A 23,264-nucleotide genomic window follows, 5' to 3' on the forward strand; every position below is an offset into this window, starting at 1 on the left:
CAGCTTACATATACCTTGGTAGTCATGTGAAGCGCAATAGTAAAAAAATAGCGAAATAGTCGAGACCAGCACTACTGTTTCCTATCTTCCTTTGTCACGTATTCGCAACTTGGACCGTCTAGAGAGAGCGCCAGTGCAAGCACAACGTGGCTGTTGTTTGGGGGATCGCACAGCCAGCATGCCGGCAGCCGCCGCCGGTGTGCCCTTCACTTCGAACTGCGTAGTATTTTCGGCTGCAGCCACCGTGTTGTCAAGGCTTTGCGGAGAAGGTCATTGGTTCTAGCATGTAATATATCCCGCACTGCGTGTTGAGAAACGCGTGTGTGGCGTATATTGAAGAAGAAAGTCTTGAACGCCGACTATCATCTGCTAGGGTGTGAAAGAATGCACGTACAGCTTTGTGAACGCTGCTCTTGCCACGGCCGGGAAAGATTGAGCAGCCGTGCTCCTGCAAAGCAGGAAACCTCGCTTTTGACTGCACGGCGTCTGCACAGCAGCATCCAACATATTTCGCAATTCTTCTAGCTCAGCAAGCAAACAATGAGTAAATCATTGCCATTACGATTCGCAGTACCTGTCCGACTCCGGTAGTTCCCTACCAAATTCAGAATAACCGTAATAGAAATTGCCAGCGACTAAAGCACCAGTGAACCAGTGAGGCCGACTGAAAGATGGCATGGGCCGGCTGCTTGGGCATCCTCGAAACGACAGTTACGATGAATACCGCATGGCGACGCCACCATCGGTGAAAGTTGCCAATATTGTGCTCGACAGTATTTACCACCAATAGACTCTAAGTTGTAACATTTTTGAGGCTTGCTGCTGTGTGGTCGTTTACCCAGAAATCGGCTCTTTATATAAGGCTATTCTGCAGTAAAGTTATTTGAACAATATCTCATGAGCCTCGTTCGTCCAAGATCCCATATTTTTTAGTACCTTGATATTCAGAACGGAGAAAATCACGTTTTAGGGGCGAAGCTCCTTAAAGCGGCACCCATTCGTCCCTCATCGTAGTACGTAACATGTCTTACGCTTTGACCTGCAAAGTGGTGCCGGTGGGAGATTTCTCCTGTGCGTTGTTGAACAATAAAAAATTATCAGCGTGCACATTAATTAAAAGCCGAATCCCCCTGTCTCTCATTTCCCATTAGCAGACATTGCCATGTACATTGAGCACTAACTGACAAGAAAGGGTTGCTACGGTATACTCGCTGGGCGTAACCTCCCTGGTTTTAGAAAGGTTTAGCGAGCGTTGGGCCGCAGTGCCATGAATACAGTGAACTAGTATATACCATGAACTTGAGGTGGTTAAATGTGGGAAGTAGACACCAAGCGCAAGCCGTAAGAAAGTGTGCGTGTGCCACATCTCGTTTAGTCCTCTGGATGGACTAAACGTTTAGTGCTTTGGATGAACATCCAGCGGATGTCCGCTAGATGGCGGTGCTTCTATATGCGGAATATACGATGAAAAGGTGCGAGATGGTGGTACTTGGAGTGTTGACTAGATGGACGAACGGACACACAGACAGATGCATGGACTGACGCACGGATGGCTGCACGGACGGATGGACGCACGGACAGACGCAGGGGCAGATGCATGAAAGAACGCAGGGACGGACGCACAGATGGACGTGCGGACGCACGAACAGACGCATGCGCGGACGGGCGGATGGACGCACGGATGGTCACACAGATGGACACATGGACGCACGCAAGCAAGAACGAATGGACGGACGGATGCTTCGCCCCACTCTCCATCATTCACCCCGTGGATATGCTGCCATTTTTTATAATGATATACCAAATCCCATAAAATTCGAGGTTCACGGATGGAAACTCCGTCATTGTATAACGTTATGAAACAGTCTGGTTCTTGCATCAGCGAACCATCGGTTACGTTACGTGGCTGTAAGTACGAATTTTTAGACCAGTACATGTAACCTTGATATAGAATGTTTATTTGCTTTGTGTCTGTGTGTATGTTCGGTTAATCCATGTTGACAAACAAGTGTTCTATCTATTTTACGAGCTTCTTGAGATATGATTGAGTACGTCTGGCTAAGAATCAACAAAATTGCAGTTCTACCATTAGCGCTAGGCGTTTTGTGTTTTTATTTCGTCACAGCTGGGATGAAGCTTAAATGTGCTATTCTTCAGGGCTAAAAAGGCTCCGGCACCGATATCAGACGAAACGAGTGCCTACCAGAGAACCTGAAAAAAGAAACAAGATAGGCATCGCGCTGAGCGAAACAAACTAATGACACGTTTTTAAGACGCTGCGTTCAGTCAAACATTGTTTTAAAACATGCAAAGGAGGTCAGTGTTCCCATTGTACCCTTATATCGTCGCACTATGTATCATTATCTTCTTCAAATGCGCACTGTCCAGAGGGCCTGCGAGTGCGCGGAAGGCTATGGTCTTCCGGTTACTACGTCAACTTTGTGTGGCAATGAAGGGAAGACTACGTGGGCGGAGCTACTGCTCCTGTGCTCCTCCTGGAAGCAGTCCGGTACGGCTCACGTTTCGACTGCCGGCTGCGTTCATGTAATCCCACTGCACACAATTTGATACGCCTGCTTACACAGCCATTTAGTAGAGAAATTCAACACAAGCTTCTTCGGCGAGTCGTCAGAATAGCTGAGGGAACACTCGCCTAAATACGAAGACGCCATTTTGACCGTGAGGTGCACGTAAAACGTGCGACGTTTTCAGACGCCCAAAAACGCGAAGTGGCTCTTCAGAAAGCAACAACAAATGGTGGTATCTCCTCGGCGCGTGCAGCGTCTTGTGACGACGCAAAGCGGCGCTTCTGTGTGCGGGGCAGAGAGCGCATGCGCCCGCACGAGAAAGCTATCTTCGAGACGAGCGGTGATAATAAAAGTCAGTTGTTGTTTGGGACGCGAGTTGTTCACTTTCGCAGCTCCGCCGAGCGCCGCGTCTCAACATTGGTGACCCAGAATACAGACACAGCGACCGGAGTGTCGAACCAGACCCAATATGTATTCAACGTCCACGACCGACGCCCCCCCCCCCCCCAACAGTCTCCTCCGTCGACGGTAAGCTGCCCCCATTTTGGACTGCGGACCCCACACTTTGGTTCATACATGTGGAATCTCAGTTCACAGCCAGACGAATCACCGCAGACCTTACGAAATACCACTACGTAGTCCGCAGTCTGCCGCCCGCCATAGCCAGCGAAATCGGGGATCTGTTGCCCGCACCACCTGTCGAAAACGCATATGCAACGCTAAAAGAAACCCTTGTTCACCGAGTAACGCCCTCCGAACCACAACGACTGCAGCATTGCTTCGCGGCACGGAACTCGGCGACCGTACACCGAGCCAGCTTTTTGCAACAGTTGCTCGGTGAGACATCAACCACGACAGATGGAGCATTGCACCGAAAACTTTTTTTTTACAAAAGTTGCTTTCAGGCGTCCGCATGGTCGTCGCGGCCTCAGAGCACAAGGATTTAACCGCAGCCGCCGAACTTGCTGACAAACTGGTAGTAATGACCCCGCCCACACCCATGGCTGCCGTGCAAGCGCAACAGCCTCGAAACGAACTTCAAGAGATGCGTGAGGAGATTTCTCGACTTGCCGAAACAGTATCAGCTTTGCACGCAAGCAAGAGGACGCAAGCGATAACCGAGCCTAACAGGCAACTATCGCAAAAGCAGCCCGAGCATACTTGCTGGTATCATCGGAGGTTCGGAAGTAGTGCGCGTAAATGTGTCCCACCGTGCCTGCACTCGCGAAACAGCCGCGGCAGGCACTGAGGGCGATCAGTGCTACTACGTTGCCTCCAAGTCATCCCTCGGTATTTTTTATTACCAACCGCAACAACGGAATACGTTTCTTAGTTGACGCAGGCGCCGAGGTGAGCGTTATACCGGCATTGATTGATATGTGGGGTTTAACGTCCCAAAACCACCATTTGATTATGAGAGACGCCTTAGTGGAGGGCTCCGGAAATTTCGACCACCTGGGGTTCTTTAACGTGCACCCAAATCTGAGCACACGGGCCTACAACATTTTCGCCTCCATCGGAAATGCAGCCGCCGCAGCCGGGATTCGAACCCGCGACCTGCAGGTCAGCAGCCGAGTACCTTAGCCACTAGACCACCGCGTCGGGGCGTTATACCGGCGTCACAAGCTAAAAGAAAGAAAGGCGTTATACCGGCGTCACAAGCTAAAAGAAAGAAACCTAGTGCATCGCCCTTGCTAAGCTGTCAATAACACCGTGATAACAATGTGGCCATCGTTCACTGTCGCTGAACTTCGGTTTCGGCAGAACGTTTAGCTGGGTGTTCATAGCTGCTGATGTCCAATTCGCCATACTAGGCGCAGACTTTCTTCAGTTCTTCGGTCTGTTGGTCGACGTCCGCAACAAACGGCTTCAAGATCCTGTTTCTCGGGGAGCGGTACAAGGCACGCCGTGTTGGCACCCCCCTATCAGCCCGACCTTGCTTAGTCCAGCTGGAGAAGCGTACTTTACCGCAATACTACAAGAGTTCCCAGAGCTGACGCGACAGCCACAGGCATTTCCAGAAGTAAAGCACGGCGTCCTGCATCACATCGAAACCACAGGCCCAGAGGTCTATGCGCGACCACGGCGCCTGTCACCCGAGAAGCGGCGGTTGGCTCGCCAGGTGTTTGCCCACATGATGGAACTCGGGATAGTACGTCCTTTATCCAGCCCATATGCATAACCTCTTCACGTGGTCCCAAAATCAACAGACGGTGATTGGTGCCCTTGCGCGGACTATCGAGCGCTGAACCAAGTAACCGTGCCAGGCCGTTACCCAGTCCCGCACATTCATGACATGACCTCCTTCCTGCATGGTGCTACCATTTTCTCTAAAAGAGATCTAGTGCGAGCATATCATAAAATACCCGTAGCACCGGAGGATATTCCCAAGACCGCAATAACAACACCGTTTGGAATGTTCGAGTTACTACGCATGCCTTTCGGCTTACGCAACGCCGGCCAAACTTTTCAACGGTTTATGGATGGCGTTGTCCATGGCCTCCACTTTTGTAAGGTATACCTCGATGATCTTCCGATTGCTAGCAGCACTCCTGAAGAGCACGAACGGCATCTGCGCAGCGTCCTTCAGCGTCTGACAGAGAACGGCATCGTTATCAATACGGCAAAGTGCGCGCTTGGGGTACCGACACTATCATTTTTGGGCCACAGCAATTCAAGTGCCAGAGTACAGCCCCAGAAGGACAAGGTGGAAGCAGTACGGCAGTTTCCACAGCCGAAAAATCGCCGCCAGCTTCGAGAGTTTCTGGGACTCGTGAATTTCTACCGTAGGTTTATCCCGAGATGCACCAACATTGATTGATTGATATGTGGGGTTTAACGTCCCAAAACCACTATATGATTATGAGAGACGCCGTAGTGGAGGGCTCCGGAAATTTAGACCACCTGGGGTTCTTTAACGTGCACCCAAATCTGAGCACACGGGCCTACAACATTTCCGCCTCCATGATGCACCAACATCCTTCACCTTTTCCACAGCCTGCTTGCGGCATCTGGATCTAAGGCAACTGCCATTCAGTGGAACGATGAATTCACACAAGCATTCCGAATGATTAAGAAAGCTCTCGCAAATGCTACTATGTTCACGTACCCACAGCCGGGTGTTCCTCAATGCGTCATGGTGGACGCCTCCGATGCAGCGATTGGAGCCATGTTGCAGCCCTGCCGAGGTAAGCGGAGTGTGGCGACCAAATTCCTTCTCCAGAAAACTGAGCCCGCCCGAACAAAGGTACAGCACCGTTGGTAGGGAACTCCTGGCCATATACGCGGCTATTTTGCATTTCCGACATTATGTGGAAGGACAAGAATTTTTCGTGCTGACGGATCACAAACCACTCACATACGCATTGCGCGTGAACTCCGATTCGGGTGCGCACGTGGCACGGGAGCTCCGCCAAATGTCGTACATCGCGGAATTCACGACAGCTATACGCCATGTTAGTGGCACAGATAATGCTGCTGCGGACGCTCTTTCGCGTGGTCCAGTGAATGCCATCAGCCTGCCGAGCGGCGTGGTCACCACACTTACGACGGCTCAACGCAGTGATGGAGAATTGAAGCGCCTACTGACATCTTCAACCAGCGCCTTGAAGCTGCAATGGTTGGCCGAACCCACAGGATCCGTATGCTGCGACATGTCTACAGGCAGGGCCCGAGCGTTCGTCCTCTCGAACCTCCGTGCTGCACAGCATGGCGCACCCCGGGATTCGATCCACGCAACGGCTATACACAGCGAGGTTCGTGTGGCCAGGAATAAACCGAGATGTCCAACACTGGACACTAGAGTGCCTCGCATGCCAGCGCTCCAAAGTTCAGCGACATACTGTGACCCCCTTGGGATCCTTCCCTCTGCCGGACTGTCCATTTGCCCATGTGCATGTTGACATTATGGGACCACTGCCGTTGCGTCAGGGGGCAAAGCTACACGCTAACCTGCATCGATCGCTTCACGCGATGACCGGAGGTCGTGCACATTCCAGAGATGACTGCTGATACCATCGCCCGCGCATTTATCTTCCACTGGGTGGCCGGCTTCGGAGTGCCGGCAACCGTGACTACGGATCACGGAACACAGTTTGAGTCCGCTCTATTCGCAAGCGTAACCCGGCTTTTGGGTACTTCCCGCATCTGAACAATGGCCTACCATCCGATAAGCAATGGTATAGTAGAAAGGTTCCATCGTCATCTGAAGACGAGCCTCACGGCTACTGTGGGTCACAGTTGCGTAGAGGCACTGCCGTTTGTTCTGTTGGGCGTTCGGACGGCTCTGAAAGCAGATATTGGATGCTTCTCTGCTTAACTAGTGTACGAAACACCACTTCGCCTCCCAGGGGAGTTTTTCGCCACCAGTAAGGACGAGAACGTGTATGCAAACACGGACTATGCCGTGCGACTGCGAGACATCATGAGCAAGTTACACGCTGTTCCTCCGCGTCCGCCCGCAGCACGGCCAGTTTACGTGGACCGGGAACTCTCCTCCTGCTCTCACGTGTTTGTGAGGCACGACGCCGTACGGCGTCCACTCCGGTCCCCGTACGACGGGCCTTTCAAGGTGCTGCGACGGGCAGACAAGCACATTACAATCGACACAGGTGGTCGTCACGACGTGGTTTCTCTAGACCACGTAAAATCAGCACACGTGGACTCCGACAGCGAAGCACCTGCACCACTTCGAGCTCCATCTTCGCAGGCACCCCCGGGAAACCGCGTAGCGCCGCCCCAACAAGTCCTCAAACTGTTCACGCGGACGGTGTACGATAACCCCGGTGCGCATGAACTTATGAACCACAGTGGGTCGTCCGAGTGCGGCCGTTGTGCGCGCACTCGCTGGGGGGGGGGGGGGTCCTGTGGCGACGCAAAGCGGCGCTTCAGTGTGCGGGGCAGAGAGCGCATGCGCCCGCACAAGTAGGTTATCTTCGAGATGAAGGGTAATAATAAGTCAGTCGTTGTTTGGGACACGAGTTGTTCACTTGCACAGCTCTGCCGAGCGCCGCGTCTCAACAGTCTTTTTACGAACAGCATATTGTCACGACGCAGACACAGCATGAGTTCGATATAGAAGAGCTCACTTTAATTAAAAATGAAAGGCGCTCGTAAAGAGGTTCGGGCAAGAGCTTCGTCTTCCTCTCTGGCTGTGCGAGCTCTCCTCTGCAGGTTGAATGCGGCATTTGCCTCCCTCCAGGAAGAGCATCGACCCGATGCTCGGCTACAGAATACGCGGTGTATGTAGTTGACGTATTACGCAACTGGCTCACTGCAATATGGCTTCATCCGCACAACGTGTACGATTTCAGATTTTTGAGCTCGCGAGAAACTGTCAGGGATGACCTCATAATTCACGTCACTTAGGCGCCGTATAACATAGTAGGGACCAAAGTACTTCTTCAGTAACTTTTCACAAAGGCCGCGTCGGCGAATAGGGCTCCAGACCCACACTTTCTCGCCTGGTTGATAAGTGACGTATCGGTGTCGCAGGTTATAACGCTGTGCGTCGTAACTGTGCTGTCGGGCGATTCGCACGCGTGCTAGCTGCCGTGCCTCTTCAGCTCGTTGGTTAAAGGCTTGAACATCCGTGTCTGTATCCTCGCAGTCGTGCAGCAGCATGGCATCAAGCATTGTCGTCACTTCACGGCCATAAAGAAGACTAAATGGCGTGCACCGTGTAGTTTCCTGCTGGGCCGTATTATAGGCAAACGTCACGTATGGTAGAACGTCGTCCCAATTTTTATGATTCACGTCGATGTACATACTGAGCATATCAGCAATTGTCTTGTTGAGGCGTTCTGTTAAGCCGTTGGTTTGTGGGCGGTAGGAGGTAGTTTTTCGATGCGCTGTTCCACTCAACTCAAGCACTGACTTGAGGAGCATGGCCGTGAAAGTGGTACCTCTGTCTGTTATTATAATTCTAGGAGCACCATGCCTCAGAACGATATTTTCAATGAAAAATCGTGCCGCTTCTACTGCGGTTCCACTTGATAAAGCCTTTGTTTCTGCGTAGCGAGTAAGATAGTACATAGCGACAATTACCCACTTATTTCCAGTATGCGAAGTCGGAAATGGTCAAAGAAGATCCATTCCGATTTGTGCAAAAGGAATGGTGGGCACTTGAACTGGTTGCAACAATCCGGCTGGTTTTAAAGGTGGCGATTTTCGTCGTTGACAATCGAGGCACGTGCGGACGTAATGCTTTACAGTGCCTGGAAGCTTCGGCCAGTAGTACTTTTGTTGGATTCTGGCCAATGTGCGCGTGTATCCGAGGTGGCCGGAAGTTGGCTCATCGTGGCAAGCGCTCAGGATCTCATCGCGAATGGAGGTCGGGACGACAAGTAAGTGGGCATTTCCGCTGGGGGCAAAGTTCTTCTTGTATAGGACACCACTGCGCAAGCAGAATGATGGCAGGCTCCTTGCAAATATCTTGGGAACGCTTGTAGACTGGCCGTTAAGAAAATTAATAAGAGGGAGCAACTCACTGTCTTCTTTCTGCTTAGACGAAATGGTGACCATGTCGACCACTCCTAAAAATGCCATGTCATCATCTTTTGAGACATCATCTTGCTTTAGAGGCGACCTGGATAAGCAATCAGCAACAGAGTTCCGTCGTCCCGACTTATAGACGACCGTCATATCGAATTCTTGTAGGCGTAAGCTCCAGCGCGCTAGCCGACCGGATGGGTCCTTCAAGTTGGTCAGCCAGCAAACAGAGTGGTGGTCGCTGACTACGTGGAAGGGACGGCCGTAGAGGTATGGGCGAAACTTCAGAACTGCCCATACTACAGCGAGACATTCCTTTTCCGTTGTGGAATAATGGGACTCGGCACGGGAAAGCGTCCTACTTGCATATGCAATCACTCTCTCGGCTGAGTCTTGCCACTGGACGAGTACAGCGCCTAAACCTACGTTGCTGGCATCAGTGTGGATCATGGTTGGAGCGTCCTCGTCAAAGTGAGCAAGCACAGGGGGTGTCTGCAGGCGCTGTCGTAAAGCGTCAAATGCTGCTTGTTCCTCTTCGCCCCATAAAAATGGAACATCGTCTCTCGTTATGCGTGTTAAGGGCGACGCTATGTGCGAGAAATTGGCGATAAATCTGCGGTAGTAGGCGCAAAGGCCAAGAAAACATCTTACGGCCTTCTGTTCTGTTGGCACCGGAAATTCTCGGACGGCGTCGATCTTGTCGGGGTCCGACGAACACCTTCATGGCTCACCACATGTCCTAAGAATCGGAGTTCCTTGAAACCAAAATGACATTTCTCAGGTTTCAGCGATAAGCCAGCGGACCGTATTGCTCGAAATACTAATAGCAGCCGTCTTAGATGTTCCTCGAATGTTCGTGAGAAAACAATGACGTCGTCGAGGTATACCAGACACGTCTGCCACTTAAGGCCTGATAGGACGGTATCCATCAGCCTCTGAAATGTCGCTGGGGCTGAGCACAATCCGAAGGGCAAGACTTTAAACTCGTAAAGCCCGTCAGGCGTAACAAAAGCAGTCTTTTCTCTGTCCCGCTCATCGACCTCGATTTGCCAATAACTGCTTTTCAGGTCCATCGACGAGAAGAAGCGTGCATGTCTCAGCCTGTCAAGTGAATCGTCAATACGCGGTAGTGGGTATACGTCTTTCTTTGTCACGCGGTTCATCATTGAGCATTTTCTGGACTTGTTCTTGGATTGCTTCGCATTCTTTCGGTGCCACGCGGTATGGGTTTTGTCGAATTGGTCTTGCCGTCTCTTCCGTTATAATTCGGTGCTTTGTCAGTGGCGTTTTATTTACCCTCGAGGTCGACGAAAAACAATCTTCAAACTGGCCGAGAATATCTAGAAGACTCTGCCTCTGCGCTGGCGATAAATTTGTGCTTACGTCGACAGGCAGTGGTGTGAAGCGGCCGGCGTCTCTGCCTGTTGTACTGCGAAGCACTCGCGGAATTCTACAATTTCTTCGAAGTATGCAACTGTGGTACCCTCTGCAATGTGTCGACGCTCGTTGCTGAAGTGTCAACAGGACCTCTGCTTGCCCAGACACTACACTGACGAGACTTCTGGCAATAGCGATTCCTCGAGTGAGTAAAAGCGTCGATATTTGTTCCGCGACACCTTCTCCACTATGCTGCGTGTTACACGTGACAGAGACGAGGCGGCATGACAACGGTGGCATGGTCACGTCGTCAATCACGCGCATGGGCTTGCGCTGCAGCGCTGCGCTATGGTCCGCTGAGAAGGCCAGTACACCGTCCGGTATATTTATAATGGCACCGTACTCCCGCAGGAAATTCATACCCAAGATGGCCTGTTTACAACACTCTGAAAGAATAACGAAGGTTGCCACGAATGATGAATCTCCGATCTTGATTCGTGCGGTGCACTTTCCGGTAGGTGTCAGCAGCTGGCCTCCGGCTCCTCTAATTTGCGGCCCCGTCCATTCCATTTTTACCTTCTTGAGTTGGTCGGCCAGATTCGCACTCATTATTGAAAAGTTCGCACCAGTGTCGACCAGTGCGGTCACGTCGTGACCGTCAATTGAAAGTGTAATGTCGGCAGTGACAATCTCGTCTTTCGTCGGTTCATTCGGAATGTGCGGCACTTCATGCGGCGGTAATGGGGGACTTTCAAATCTTCGGCAATTCGCAAGCTTCCCCCCTAAGGTCGCTGCTTTTAGTTTCCCCGGCGTGGACTGGGAGACCTTCCTCTCGCCATGTCCGTGGTGCTACCCCTATTAGATCGGGGAAAATGACCTGGGAAGGGCGAGCGTGACCGGAACCCAGGAGAAACGTCTCGCGGGATCGTCGCGCTCGTTTCAACGTTGCGTCTTCCGTCGAAATAGCGCCGAGGGGTAGTGGGCGGAAATCCTTGATACCCGGCAACGGGATGAGGACAATATCGCACGATGTGGCCTGCTTCCCCACAATGGAAGCACAGGGGCCTGTAGTCAGGGGTACGCCATATGTCGGTTTTTCGGAGTGGGGGTCGCATCGGCGTCGACGTTTCCCTGTAGTACCAAGGCACTGTCGGCGGCTGTTGCTGGTGGTACTGTTGAGGTGGCGGCACGTTAGATCTAGGCTGTCGACGGAGAATATCTGCATATGTTGGCCTAACTATTTCAGTGTTCGGCTCGGGAAGTGAAAGCGCTTGCCCTATTTCTTGGCGAACAACTTCTGTGACCGACGCAATCGCGCAGTCATTCGGTGTGGCAGCGAGCTTCTTCACCTCTTCTTGCACGATTTCGCGCATCAGGTCACGCAAAGAACGCTCGTCAGGAGTCACAGTGGTCATGGCGGTTGCGCTGATTTGTCCGCTGTTGTTTGGATGGTCGTACTGGCGGTACCGTAGCTGTAGTGCGCGTTCTATGGCGGTCGCCTCCTTCGAAAATTCGTCGACGCTTGAAGGTGGGTTCCGTACGAGACCAGCAAACAGCTGCTCTTTAACACCACGCATGAGGTGGCTGATCTTTCTGTTCTCGCACATATCGGGATCGGCTCGATGAAAGAGACGAGCCATGTCCTCAACAAACATAGCAACAGACTCGTTGGGCTTTTGAATCCGTGATTCAAGGAGTCGTTGTGCATGCTCCCGCCTTTCGGTGTTTGCGAAGGTGTCCAGAAACTTCCGCCGGAACTCGTCCCACGTTGACCACACGCGATTCGTGAACCACGTGCGAGCCCCGTCTTGAAGAGGGAAATACACGTACTCCAACTTCTGTGCGGCGTTCCACCCGTTAACGTTGGCTGTGCGCTCGAACTCCTCAAGCCAGTCATCTGCGTCCTCATATGTGTTGCCATGGAAGTCCACAGGAGTTTTAGGGGTGAAAACAGTCACCTGTGTCGTGCTTGGGCTCGTCATGGTGGGGCAACTGCTTCCCGACGCGGTCATGTTTTCCGTCCAAGGACCGAACTCTGGGCTCAGGCCTAACAGGCGGCGGCTGGCGCGGTGAACGGGTGTTTCGACGAGCGGAAGTCTTTGTGGACTAGATCCAGGGCTGTTGGAAGGTGTCCTGGACATGTACCCAGCTCCTCCACCAGTGTCACGACGCAGACACAGCAGGAGTTCGATATAGAAGAGCTCACTTTAATTAAAAATGAAAGGCGCTCGTAAAGAGGTTCGGGCAAGAGCTTCGTCTTCCTCTCTGGCTGTGCGAGCTCTCCTCTGCAGGTCGAATGCGGCAATATTGAAGAAAATAACATTGTTCTTTTTATTACCTTCCCGCGGAAAACACGGGCGCATTCATGGCACTATATTCTACAACGGTGGCACATGCCCGCTTTGGCTCGGTAGCTTTCCCTTTATTGCCACAGAGAGTTGTCCCTGACTATACAGATTCCCCCTAAAAGGGGGGTCACAAAGCAGTTCCTCAGGAACCCTATAAAGTTCTTTGCCTGTCTGCCCCACGCTGTCGCACTTTGTCGTCGGCGGTTAAAGTCCCTGAAAAAAAAAACAACTAAAGTAGCGCCATTCGTGTCAATGTACAGGCTCCTCTCCCCTCGCGTACATAGCAGATAGTAAACGACGCTAGTGGAGGGGCTGTATGGCTCCTGGCCACAAAGATGGGCGTGTGCTCATATTTCCGTTAGGGCTCATTTGGGCGCTGCGGTTCTAGGCGATGCACTAAAAGAGTGATTGAGAAAGAAAAGAAATGGCAGATCCCACGTACAGTGGGAATCGATATGCGAAGCACGAAGGAGAAATGTTGATGTGTCACTTTAAAATCAACACAACGTTACAAGGTGGGGGTAAATGATGCCATACATGACTTCCGTGTCGTGATTATCCCGTTTGGATGTGCCGTTTACCTTCGTCATCTATTTACGTCACGTGATACCAAATTTAGAATATGTGGAGCTAGCGAAACAGCCGCGAGAACGCTATGAGCGTGGTATGTTGTCATGTTCTTACATGGTACGCGTGTCAGGATACTCATGTTTGCGCCAGTCATATATTCTGTCATTCGTTGACGTCACGCAACACCAAATTTGCTATCTGTGGAGCTAGCAAAACGGCCGCGAGCGCATCATGAAGGGCCCGATATACTCCAATGTAGCGGTGACGCGCGCACGCTGGGCACATCGACGCTACGTTAACAAAACGCGAGCACTCTATAGTCAGACGCCAGGCGTGACCAGCGTCCGTCAGCGCGGCCCGACGGCAACTGGCGCGAAATGCGGCATTTCGCGCCGATGCGTTAACCAGACAACACAGCGTCTCCCTCTTTTCGTGACGGAGGCATGTCGGACGCGCTGAAACGCGTATGCGTCAAAGCAACGCAGCGCGGAGCGCACCTGCGAGTATATGGCAGGACCGGCGCCTGGCGTGGTAAGACCGGCGTGAAGGCTGTTTCACATGCCGCGATTGCAGCAAAAAAAAAAAAAAAATTGTTCCGTTCGCTCCAATCGCTCTGTTCGCAACCGTCGCTAATGGCAGTTTCGTTTCACATGGACCGCGAACGGTCCACGATTTTCGCTCTGCGACTGGAGCGGTCAGTTCTTGCCACCGCTCATTGTGACAGACACGAATGTAATGTAATATTATTGTTACGGTGCATCATCGACAGGAGCAAGCGTGGCACTTTGCGAAGATGAAGAAGACGCCTGTGTGTTAGGCGCTTGCGCGAGAGGCAACCCAGACATCTTGTTCGGCTGCCGATTCTCGGTGGACGCTATCTTATAAGCCTAGACCTCGCCCCGTCACCATATGTTCATTACTTGTTGCTTGTTTCGTCATTCAAGAACACTTTCCAGCCTGAATTCATTTTAAATGCACAGCATCGGCCATTACCAAAACGAACACGTCGACTTTATTTCAACGGCTTGGCCGGACCAGCCCTAACTCGACGGGTGCCGACCGAGAATCGCTCCTGCCGCTGCGATAAGAGCGAAAATTTCCAACATGGAAGCTCGCCGCGGATCGCTGCGGCGGGAGCGAACTGCCCTTTTTTTCGCTGCGAGCGAATTCGCAGCCTGAAAATCGCTACTTTTTGTGTCATGTGAAACGGCCTTGACGCGACGAAATGAACGCCAGCGAGCACGCGCACCGCCTCACGTCGAAATGTATTGGCGCCTTGACTGTGGCATGTAGTCATGTTCTTACATGACACGCATCTCATGATTATCATGTTTGCACCAGTCACATACCTTCGTTATCTGTTCACGTACTTTAATATCCAATTTGGTATATGTGACGCTAGCGAAACGGCCGCGAGCCAATCATGAGCGTGGCATGTAGTCATGTTGTTACATGACATGCATGCCATGATTTTCGTGTTAGGGTCTGTCGCTTGTGTTCACCATGCAATCATGTCATACCGTACCAATTTCGCAACATGTCATGTGAACGAAACCACCGCAAGAGCTGCAGAACCATGATATGTAAATTATGACATTCATGACATACATGTCATGCTTTTCATGCCATGACTAGTCAAATATGTTCTTCATACAGTCATGTTATGCCATACCAAGTTTGGTATCGATACCATTATCGAAATGGCCAGGAGAGCTAAAAGTCGCAGGCGGCTCAAAGTTGCCGAAGTTCGCTAAGAAATGCTTCGCATTTATAAATATTAGAAGTAACGTTAAATACGATGATGCAACGCTCATGTAAGCAAGTGGCATGCAATGGCACAAAAATCCCCGCAATCACGCAATATTTAACGTAATAGTCCACCGTTTGCGTGTTAACGCGCTCAGCGTTGATGCTCTCGATGACAGCGCCACTGCTGTCCCGGTATACTCTGCGGTGCTGAGAATCTGCAGCATAACACACTAGCTTTTGTGAACGTACCATGCTCTCGATGACAGCGCCACTGCTGTCCTGGTATACTCTGCGGTGCTGAGAATCTGCAGCATAACACACTAGCTTTTGTGAACGTACCGCAAACGCCATATTGTTTCTCCACTTTCGCGAGCGCGCGCTCCACGAACAGACGCCACCGGCGTTCCCTTTCAGCATAACCCAGGCACGGCCCCTCCATGAACACTCGGCGTAGCAGTGCCCGAGCTGCCCAAGCGTCTGGCACATTCAGTGTGCCCGCGTGCTTTCGCATTCGTAGTTTCCTAGTGTACACTCTAAAGGCGCTGCTGTGGTTGCTGGGGGAGGAGGTAGAGGCGGAGGGGTGCGGGTGGCGCTACTTTAGTTTAGGTTAAGTGCGAATGCACTTAATAAGCGACCCTGAATCCGCCATCCGGGGTGCGCCTCCTCCTTTTCCCTAGCAACGGCACGAGGAGCGGAGAGGAGCGTTTGTAGCAACGGCGCAGCGACGTCACACACCACGTGATTGCGCGCGCTCCGCCCTCCGCTCCGTGGCTGCGCGCGCCCCCACGACTTGCTCGAGATCGGCAAGTCGTCGTAGGTATGGATCCATCACAGGCATCAACCTCGACTGCGATACCTCCAACAACGAGTACAACGCAATCGAATGCGAGCGTTGCACGCGTCGTTGATGATGTCGCGCCGGTTGAAGACAAGGCAGCGCGGCGAAGGGCCCGTGATGCCGAGCGCAAGCGGGCGAAGCGGGCCGCGGACATAAACATCATTATAGTGCGAATTTACTCTCACATATACGCGTAAACTCACCAAGATTTCCCGAAAGGGTCTAATGGTTCCTGGGAATCGCAATGTGAGCACTACGGGGAGTTTACGTTAACTCACTGGCGAATGCCAACGGATTTTAACTTTACTCCCCCTCATAGCATCACCCCGTGCATTCGCACCTAACCATGTTCACCCTCAGGGAAATGCTTGGGAGTTTTTTTGAGGGACTTTATCGGCGGTGGCGCCGTCCACACCAACGTTACTGGATCCTCTAACGGATCTAGTAACATTGGTCCACACCCCCACTGTGCAAGCTCGCGTGTCGCACCTCGTGCCACATGCTCCCGTCTTGTGCCGAGACGCGCATGCTAACACGCATGCAATGCCGACGCAGCCTGCGTCTGCCGACAGCTCGCGCTGCACAACCATTCACTAGCCACCTCGCGAATGTAGGCACTAGATCGCACGTTCAGAATCCAGACAAGGACGTCTTTACTAGGCTTTCTCTTGACGTTGAAGGCAACGCTTCTTTTGCAATCAATAAATAATAATAATAAAGACGAAATAACGATTAAGCATCCCCCCCCCTATGCGACGCGATTACTCGAGTTCCCTCCGTGGGAAGATGCAGGTGGCTTTTTTATTTTTTTCAATGACGATCAGTTAATTATCTCGAAAATAATCTCTCAAGGTTTCCTGTGCTTTCACCCAAGACGTCAGAAAGTTCTCAGTCGGTGTACTCATCCTGCATCGTCATCGCTCGAAAGCTCACAAATGAGGAAGCTGTGAGAGAGGGTGCTTAATACAGACGGGAACTTATCCAAACTTGGAATTTCCTCAATAAAATGCACTCAAGAAAATACTTTGCGCGCTGCACACGGCACTCTGAGAAACCCACCCTAAAACACATTGCATGGAGCTGCTGGGTCATTCCCGTGATTGGACAAGTGAGTGTGGAGCAGTGGGAGGAGGCCATGACGATGAGATCTGTTTTATCGACAGGCACGAAAGGCGGCAACTGCCTACTGGACTGAGGACGGCCAGCACTGCTAGATATGAGACCAATCTGGCCCCCATCACAAACCCCGCCAATAAAAGTTTCCCTGGGCTTCGAAAATTTCACGTGGCGCTCCCATATTTTTTCATGCGCACCTTCGAGTCGTCGTAAGTGAATAGATGAGGGACCCTGTGAGTTTTACATAAACGCTTACCACGCCTGCATTGTTAATCGCATATTTCAGTTACTCGAGAATTCTGTTGTTGCTGTTTTTGTTTTTACCTTCTGGTGACATTCGATCGTGATGGAAGAATGAACCAAACGTCCGAGCAGTGACACCTCTTTTCACCCTTGTAAGGCCAGAACTCGAGACATACGCCCGTCAGATGGCGCCAGGTGATGCACAGCCTGCGACAAAAGGACTCCTTGCAATTCCCGGGATCGTCTTTTGCCGCTTCCACTAACACTAACGTGGCCGTCAGAATTATCATCGTCATGTCGGTCGTTGTCATCGTGACCCGTGATTCCTCCACTATATGTTAGGTGTCTTTCTGAGCGAATCATCAAGGCATCTCCATAGTTCTAATAGTTGGACCACGTCTGTAAAAATAAAAAATAAAAGACGTTTAATAAAAATAACCAATTTACTGCAATTGTATTGTTCCAATGTATTCCGTTGGGTAAAACTGCGTACCATATTTACTCAATTTTTACCATCTTTTACCGAAGTGTGCACCACTTTTTTCCCAACCCCTTAAAAAAACAAAAACAATCGGAATAGTTCAATAAATGTGGCCGCGACTTTTACTCAATTATTTTAGCACCTACTGCTCTGTCTTTTTCTTTTCCACTTGTTTAATGAAATTCAATCGACTCTTTCTAATAGACAAATGGCATTTCTTACATATAAATATATATTGGCGTTTTTTTTTTTCAACATCGGTTTACATTTAGTATCATTATGACTGTTTACCATGACTATACGCCGCTGAGCGCATACTCTCAATTAGAGGAGAGATCTGTAGCTGTTACCACTGTTTTTTTTTTTTGCCTTCTAGTGACATTCTGTCGTTGCGGAAGAATTCACATTCATTAGGTCCTTCATTTATCAATTCCCACTGAGTGCGAGTCGCGTAACCTAGGCAGGCGCACGCAGAAACTGAATACCACGCTGAAATTTGCCATAGTATTTTCCGCAGTCACTTCCGTTTGCCGCATGACGTGTCATGTCCATTGATGCGAAACATCACTGGCGAAACTCGTAGAGTAAAGCGAAACCTGTCCGTCTGCCACACTCGTTCGGTTTCTGACGAGTATTTCGGTTTACCTTGAAAGATTTTTCGGTTCACTGTAAAAAGTGGGCAGGAGGAAGGAAAGGCAGCAAGACAGACCGACAATGCATACATACATACATACATACATACATACATACATACATACATACATACATACATACATACATACATACGTACATACATACATACATACATACATTCATACATACATACATACATACATACGTACGTACGTACGTACGTACGTACGTACGTACGTACATACATACATACATACATACATACATACATACATACATACATACATACATACATACATACATACATACATACATACATACATACATACATACATACATACATACATACATACATACATACATACATACATACATACATACATACATACATACGAATGGACAAGCATGCAGACACAGACAGGCTCTTAACCATACGGAACACTGAGCAGCAAAACATTACATCACGCAGCGCAACACACAACGACAACGTGCGGCATATTTGTCGCTAAAATAGGGCTAAAAAACTCACTCGTAAACAGAAAATGACGCCGTCCTCAGTAGAAAGCGGCAGTGACATTGACTTTAATTCATGTCGCAGTTAGTTCAGGCTTCAGAAACACGTGAAGTTCTTCCTCTGATGCCGAGCGATAAGGAGGACAGCTCCGTTAATGTGAAGTGCAGCTGTTGAGGCGCAATTGTTTGTGGTCTGTGTAGCGGCGCTGTCAAGACAAAGAGAAACAAAAAGCACTTCGAGAGAACGGTCGTCCTTGAAATTTACTCCAGCTGGCACTGAATGTGTATTCTTCGAAAGACAGCCAATGAATGAAAAAAGAAGAAAGAAAACGAGTTTTTGATGCGCATCAGTCCAAGAAGCAGATATCATTTACTTAGGCTCGACATCTGGTATTCCGTGGATTCGCTAACCCTTTCGTGTACGTTTCCGCTACCTCAAAAACCGCAAGCTTATTTGTACATGTTTTACTGTGATAGCAACTAAATATACACTATTGGAGGGTTCTCGCCATCGTCGTCATGATAAAGGCCGAATTGATAGCATCGGCCAGCACATCCTATGCTCTATGCCTATACCATAAATCCGCGAGCACTGGGCATGATCGGGGCTGAGGCAGGAATGAAACGAGCCGGTCATCTTCGTCGCATGAAGGACACACGCGATAATTAACAGGCGTTCCTGCCGCAGGACCGTGAATGGGTTTGCCCTTGCCCGAGGAGGGGGGGGGGGGGCAGTGACGCTGACGGGATTTTTTTAACATCGACCAAATGATGAGACATATTAGGTTTGCGCCTTAATAACTGAATAACTTAATAACTGGCGAGTAATTACATAAAATGTGTTGCTAGCTAAATACGTAGATGTAGAAGATAAAATAAAAAGATGTGCAGAAATATTTTTTTCGTTGATGAACCATCAACGCTGCTTGCAAATAATCGAGCTGCTTGAATGAAATAACAGCAATGCTAGCCTATAACTTTGTTGAGGTGAACGCCTTAAAAGAGTTATGAAATGCAGAAAGTGTTGTATCGTCAGAGTCAACCCGATAGATGCAAACTATAATTGCGTGATCACATCCTCATATGACGTCACACAAGGTGCCATCACAGGTTGCTTTGATTCGTGACGTCATCACGACGTCATTATGACGTTACATGAGATGCGTCAGACGATCACGTGGTATCATCGCTTGTTTGAAGCCCGGGACGCTGCATATACGTGCGAGGGGCAGAAAGCCTCTGATCTCGAAGACAACGCTTGTCATGCTGGTTCACAGGAAGCTTTCCGAGAGAAAGAAGGGAATCAATACAAACAGAAGATTGCGTTCGCCTTCGAGTCAACACACGCAAATTCACAACGGACCGCGTTTTATTGTTCATCAAACTATAACCGTATCTTCAACCCGCTATCTTGTGTTCGCAAGTCTATTTGCTGCCCATTTAAGCTCCTTGAAACGGCACCCGTTCGTCCCTCGCCGTAGTGCGTAACATGTCTAACGCTTTAACCTGCAAGGTGGTACCGGTGGGAGATTCCTCCGGTGCGTTGTTGAACAATAAAAAAATTCGCAGTGTACGCGTTAACTAAAAGCCAAATTCGACTCTCTCATTCCCGATTAGCAGCCATTGGCATGTACATTGAGCACTATCTGACAAGAAAGGGCTGCTACGTTATACTCGCTGGGAGTAACCTCCTTGGTTTTAGAAAGGTTTAGCGAGCGTTGGGCCGCAGTGCCATGAATACAGTGAACTAGTATATACCATGAACTCGAGGTGGTTGAAGGTGGGAAGTAGACACGAAGCAAGCAAGCCGTAAGAAAGTGTGTGTGTGCCACCTTTCGTTTAGTCCTTGGAATGTGCGCTGGATGGCGGTGCTTCTATATGCGGATTATGATGAAAAGATGCGAGATGGTGGTACTTGGAGTATTGACTAAATGGACGAACCGACACACAGACAGATGCATGGACGGACGCACGGATGGCTGCATGGATGGATGGACGCATGGGCGGGTGGACGCATGGACGTATGCAGGGGTGGATGCATGGACGAACCCAGGGACGGACGCACGGATAGACGTGCGGACGCACGAACGGACGGGCGCATGGACGCACGGATGGTTACACAGGCGGACGCATGTACGGACGAAAGAAAGAACGAATGGACGGACGGATGCTTCGCCCCACTCTCAATCACTCACCCCGTGGCAGCGCCTCCTCTTCAATTCATCCTTTGATGGCACGTGCCAGTTCTGTGGTGAGGTGGCTGACACCTTTCACATCGTCTGGGCGTGCCAGTCTAATCCATCTATCCCCCCCAACCCCAATCCCACGAGAGAGGACTGGGAGGCGGCCCTGCTCGGCTGTCAAGACCTGAAGGCCCAAGAGGCTCTGGTTCAACGTGCGCGGGCGGCGTTGCTTGCCAATGGAGCCCCGGAATAGGGGTTCCACCTAGTGCTGTGAGGGTAGGAGGCCAATAAGGCCCCAACCCAATCACCTCTCTGTAACCATTTAATGGTTATTAAATGTTTTCACCACCACCACCACCTCCTCTATTTTTAGATGCCTTATGCATAGCCTCCTTTATTTTCTGTGCCTGCGCTTTGCCGCCGGGATCAAAGGGAGCCAACCGTCAGGCTGAGTTCCAGCAATCACCACCAGGCGGCGCTGCCTTCCCAGAACCGGCGGAAGAGGACGTGAAAGCTGGCGACCAAATATAACTTGACCGCGGCAAATAAGCAAAGGGGACCAGTTAAAAAGCAAGTGAGGGAAACAGAGACGCTCATGTGGAAAGTGAGGATGGAAAAGAAGGGATCGCTGGGAATCTACAAGGCAAGCAGACAAGAGATCCGGAAAGAGAACTTTTATGACAACAATAAAGGTAGTGCGTTGCTCTTTGAGGCGCGGGCTGGCTGCTTGAGAACTCTAACTTACAGGAGCAAATATTCATCACAGGATGAGACATGTGTTGGATGTGGCATAAATAAAGAAACAATCGACCACATAGTCATGGAATGTCAAAAGATTCAGCCGGATAGAAATGGGGGGAAGGTCACACTTCCTGAGGCGCTGGGCTTCGCGGTTGATGGAAGCATTAACTGGTCAGCAGTAGGTATTACTAAGCAGCGGCTGGAGTATTGGTGGAGGAAAAGCAGAGAAGTCGATAAAATAACATCCCAGCCAAGAGTAGCGGCTGGGCAAAATTAAAAAGACATCCGAGTTGAGGGACAGAATTTAAACTCGAACTATTAAGGTAGGCTAGATGGCGCATGCCGTCACCCCGATTCAAAGGGGAGGCCTTTAATCATCATCATCATCATCATCGGCAGAGCCTGTTCACTGACTCCGGTGCTACCGCCGGCACTGACGGGTGGGTCCTTCGTTGCGCGTTTGTAAGTGCGGCAAGCTTAAAAAACAAAGGTGTGATACCACTCCCGTGTGCCACCTAAATATTTAGGAGAGAACATATGCAAGAGAGAAAGAATAAGTACGCAAGATAGCACATTGAACAGAACACCATACCTTCAAGGAAACGGTAGAGAAACTTGTTTATTGCGTATTAATTCATTCGCGACCTGCGGAAACGAACAAGAGGGCGTCGATCGAAACGTTCCTCACACGCACACAGTCTGACGAGCTTTAGTACCCTCGTTGACACTGTTCACAAGCAGCAATCACAATTTTAGCACTTTTCGCGAAAGTGGCTTCACTTCGAAGACCCTCAAAAAGTCATGCTTGTCCGTCACTTTCATTTTTTTTTTTCGGCTCGCCTTTTCGTTGCTGTGGGACATTCTGACACACTGGCTCTTTTTCTGATCGCCACATCACTTCTCGGGGCTTTTGTCGAAGGCTGCAAGTAGCGCGGATATTCTTCGAATACGCTAGGCACCACACCTTTCATAAGCCTTCGTGTTTTACATCCTTGCTTAAAATCAGAAGCAGCGAAATGACGACTGCACACGGTTGAGTAGCAGGAAGTGGTGTTCGGCGTCCAATTGTCTCGTGAAATGACTTTTATCCACTTTTGCCGCAACTCCACGTCGCTTGGAATTTCGTGGAATGAAATTCCTACTTCCTTCTTTTTGCTTGAAGGCTTGCGACCGGGCACGCAACAGTACGCGATCGCACCTGACGCGGGTCATCACAGCCGAAATAAACCACGGAGACTTGTGTGCGTAGGCCGCTGCACGAGACAGAAACGAGAGAAACCGTAAACTAACATTTCTGATTACTTAGCGAAATTCGCTGATAGGTGCGCGGAAAAGCCTCACGAGAAAGAAGCGCGAAAAATGATAGCAAAGCATAAAACCGGCCCTGAAAACACGAGGTGCAAACGACGTTGTTTGTTTACACGCACTCACTTATTGCCGCGTGTCTTCTGTTCA

At 50.3% G+C, this 23,264-nt stretch overlaps 1 protein-coding gene across 1 annotated transcript in view; it reads right to left on the minus strand.

Annotated features, from left to right (window-relative positions):
- Positions 1-18,933: 18,933 nt before the first annotated feature.
- The window catches only part of LOC119180112 (thioredoxin domain-containing protein 11), a 58,356-nt gene continuing 54,025 nt past the window's right edge, over positions 18,934-23,264 (minus strand). Inside the window, exon 9 of the mRNA XM_075868443.1 lies at positions 18,934-19,091. Within this exon, the coding sequence (XP_075724558.1) occupies positions 18,983-19,091 (109 nt within the window). The 3' untranslated portion in view covers positions 18,934-18,982. The remainder of the gene's footprint in view (positions 19,092-23,264) is intronic.

The sequence above is a fragment of the Rhipicephalus microplus genome, chromosome 7, assembly GCF_043290135.1.
Source record: "Rhipicephalus microplus isolate Deutch F79 chromosome 7, USDA_Rmic, whole genome shotgun sequence".
Classification (NCBI taxonomy): Eukaryota; Metazoa; Arthropoda; class Arachnida; order Ixodida; family Ixodidae; genus Rhipicephalus; species Rhipicephalus microplus.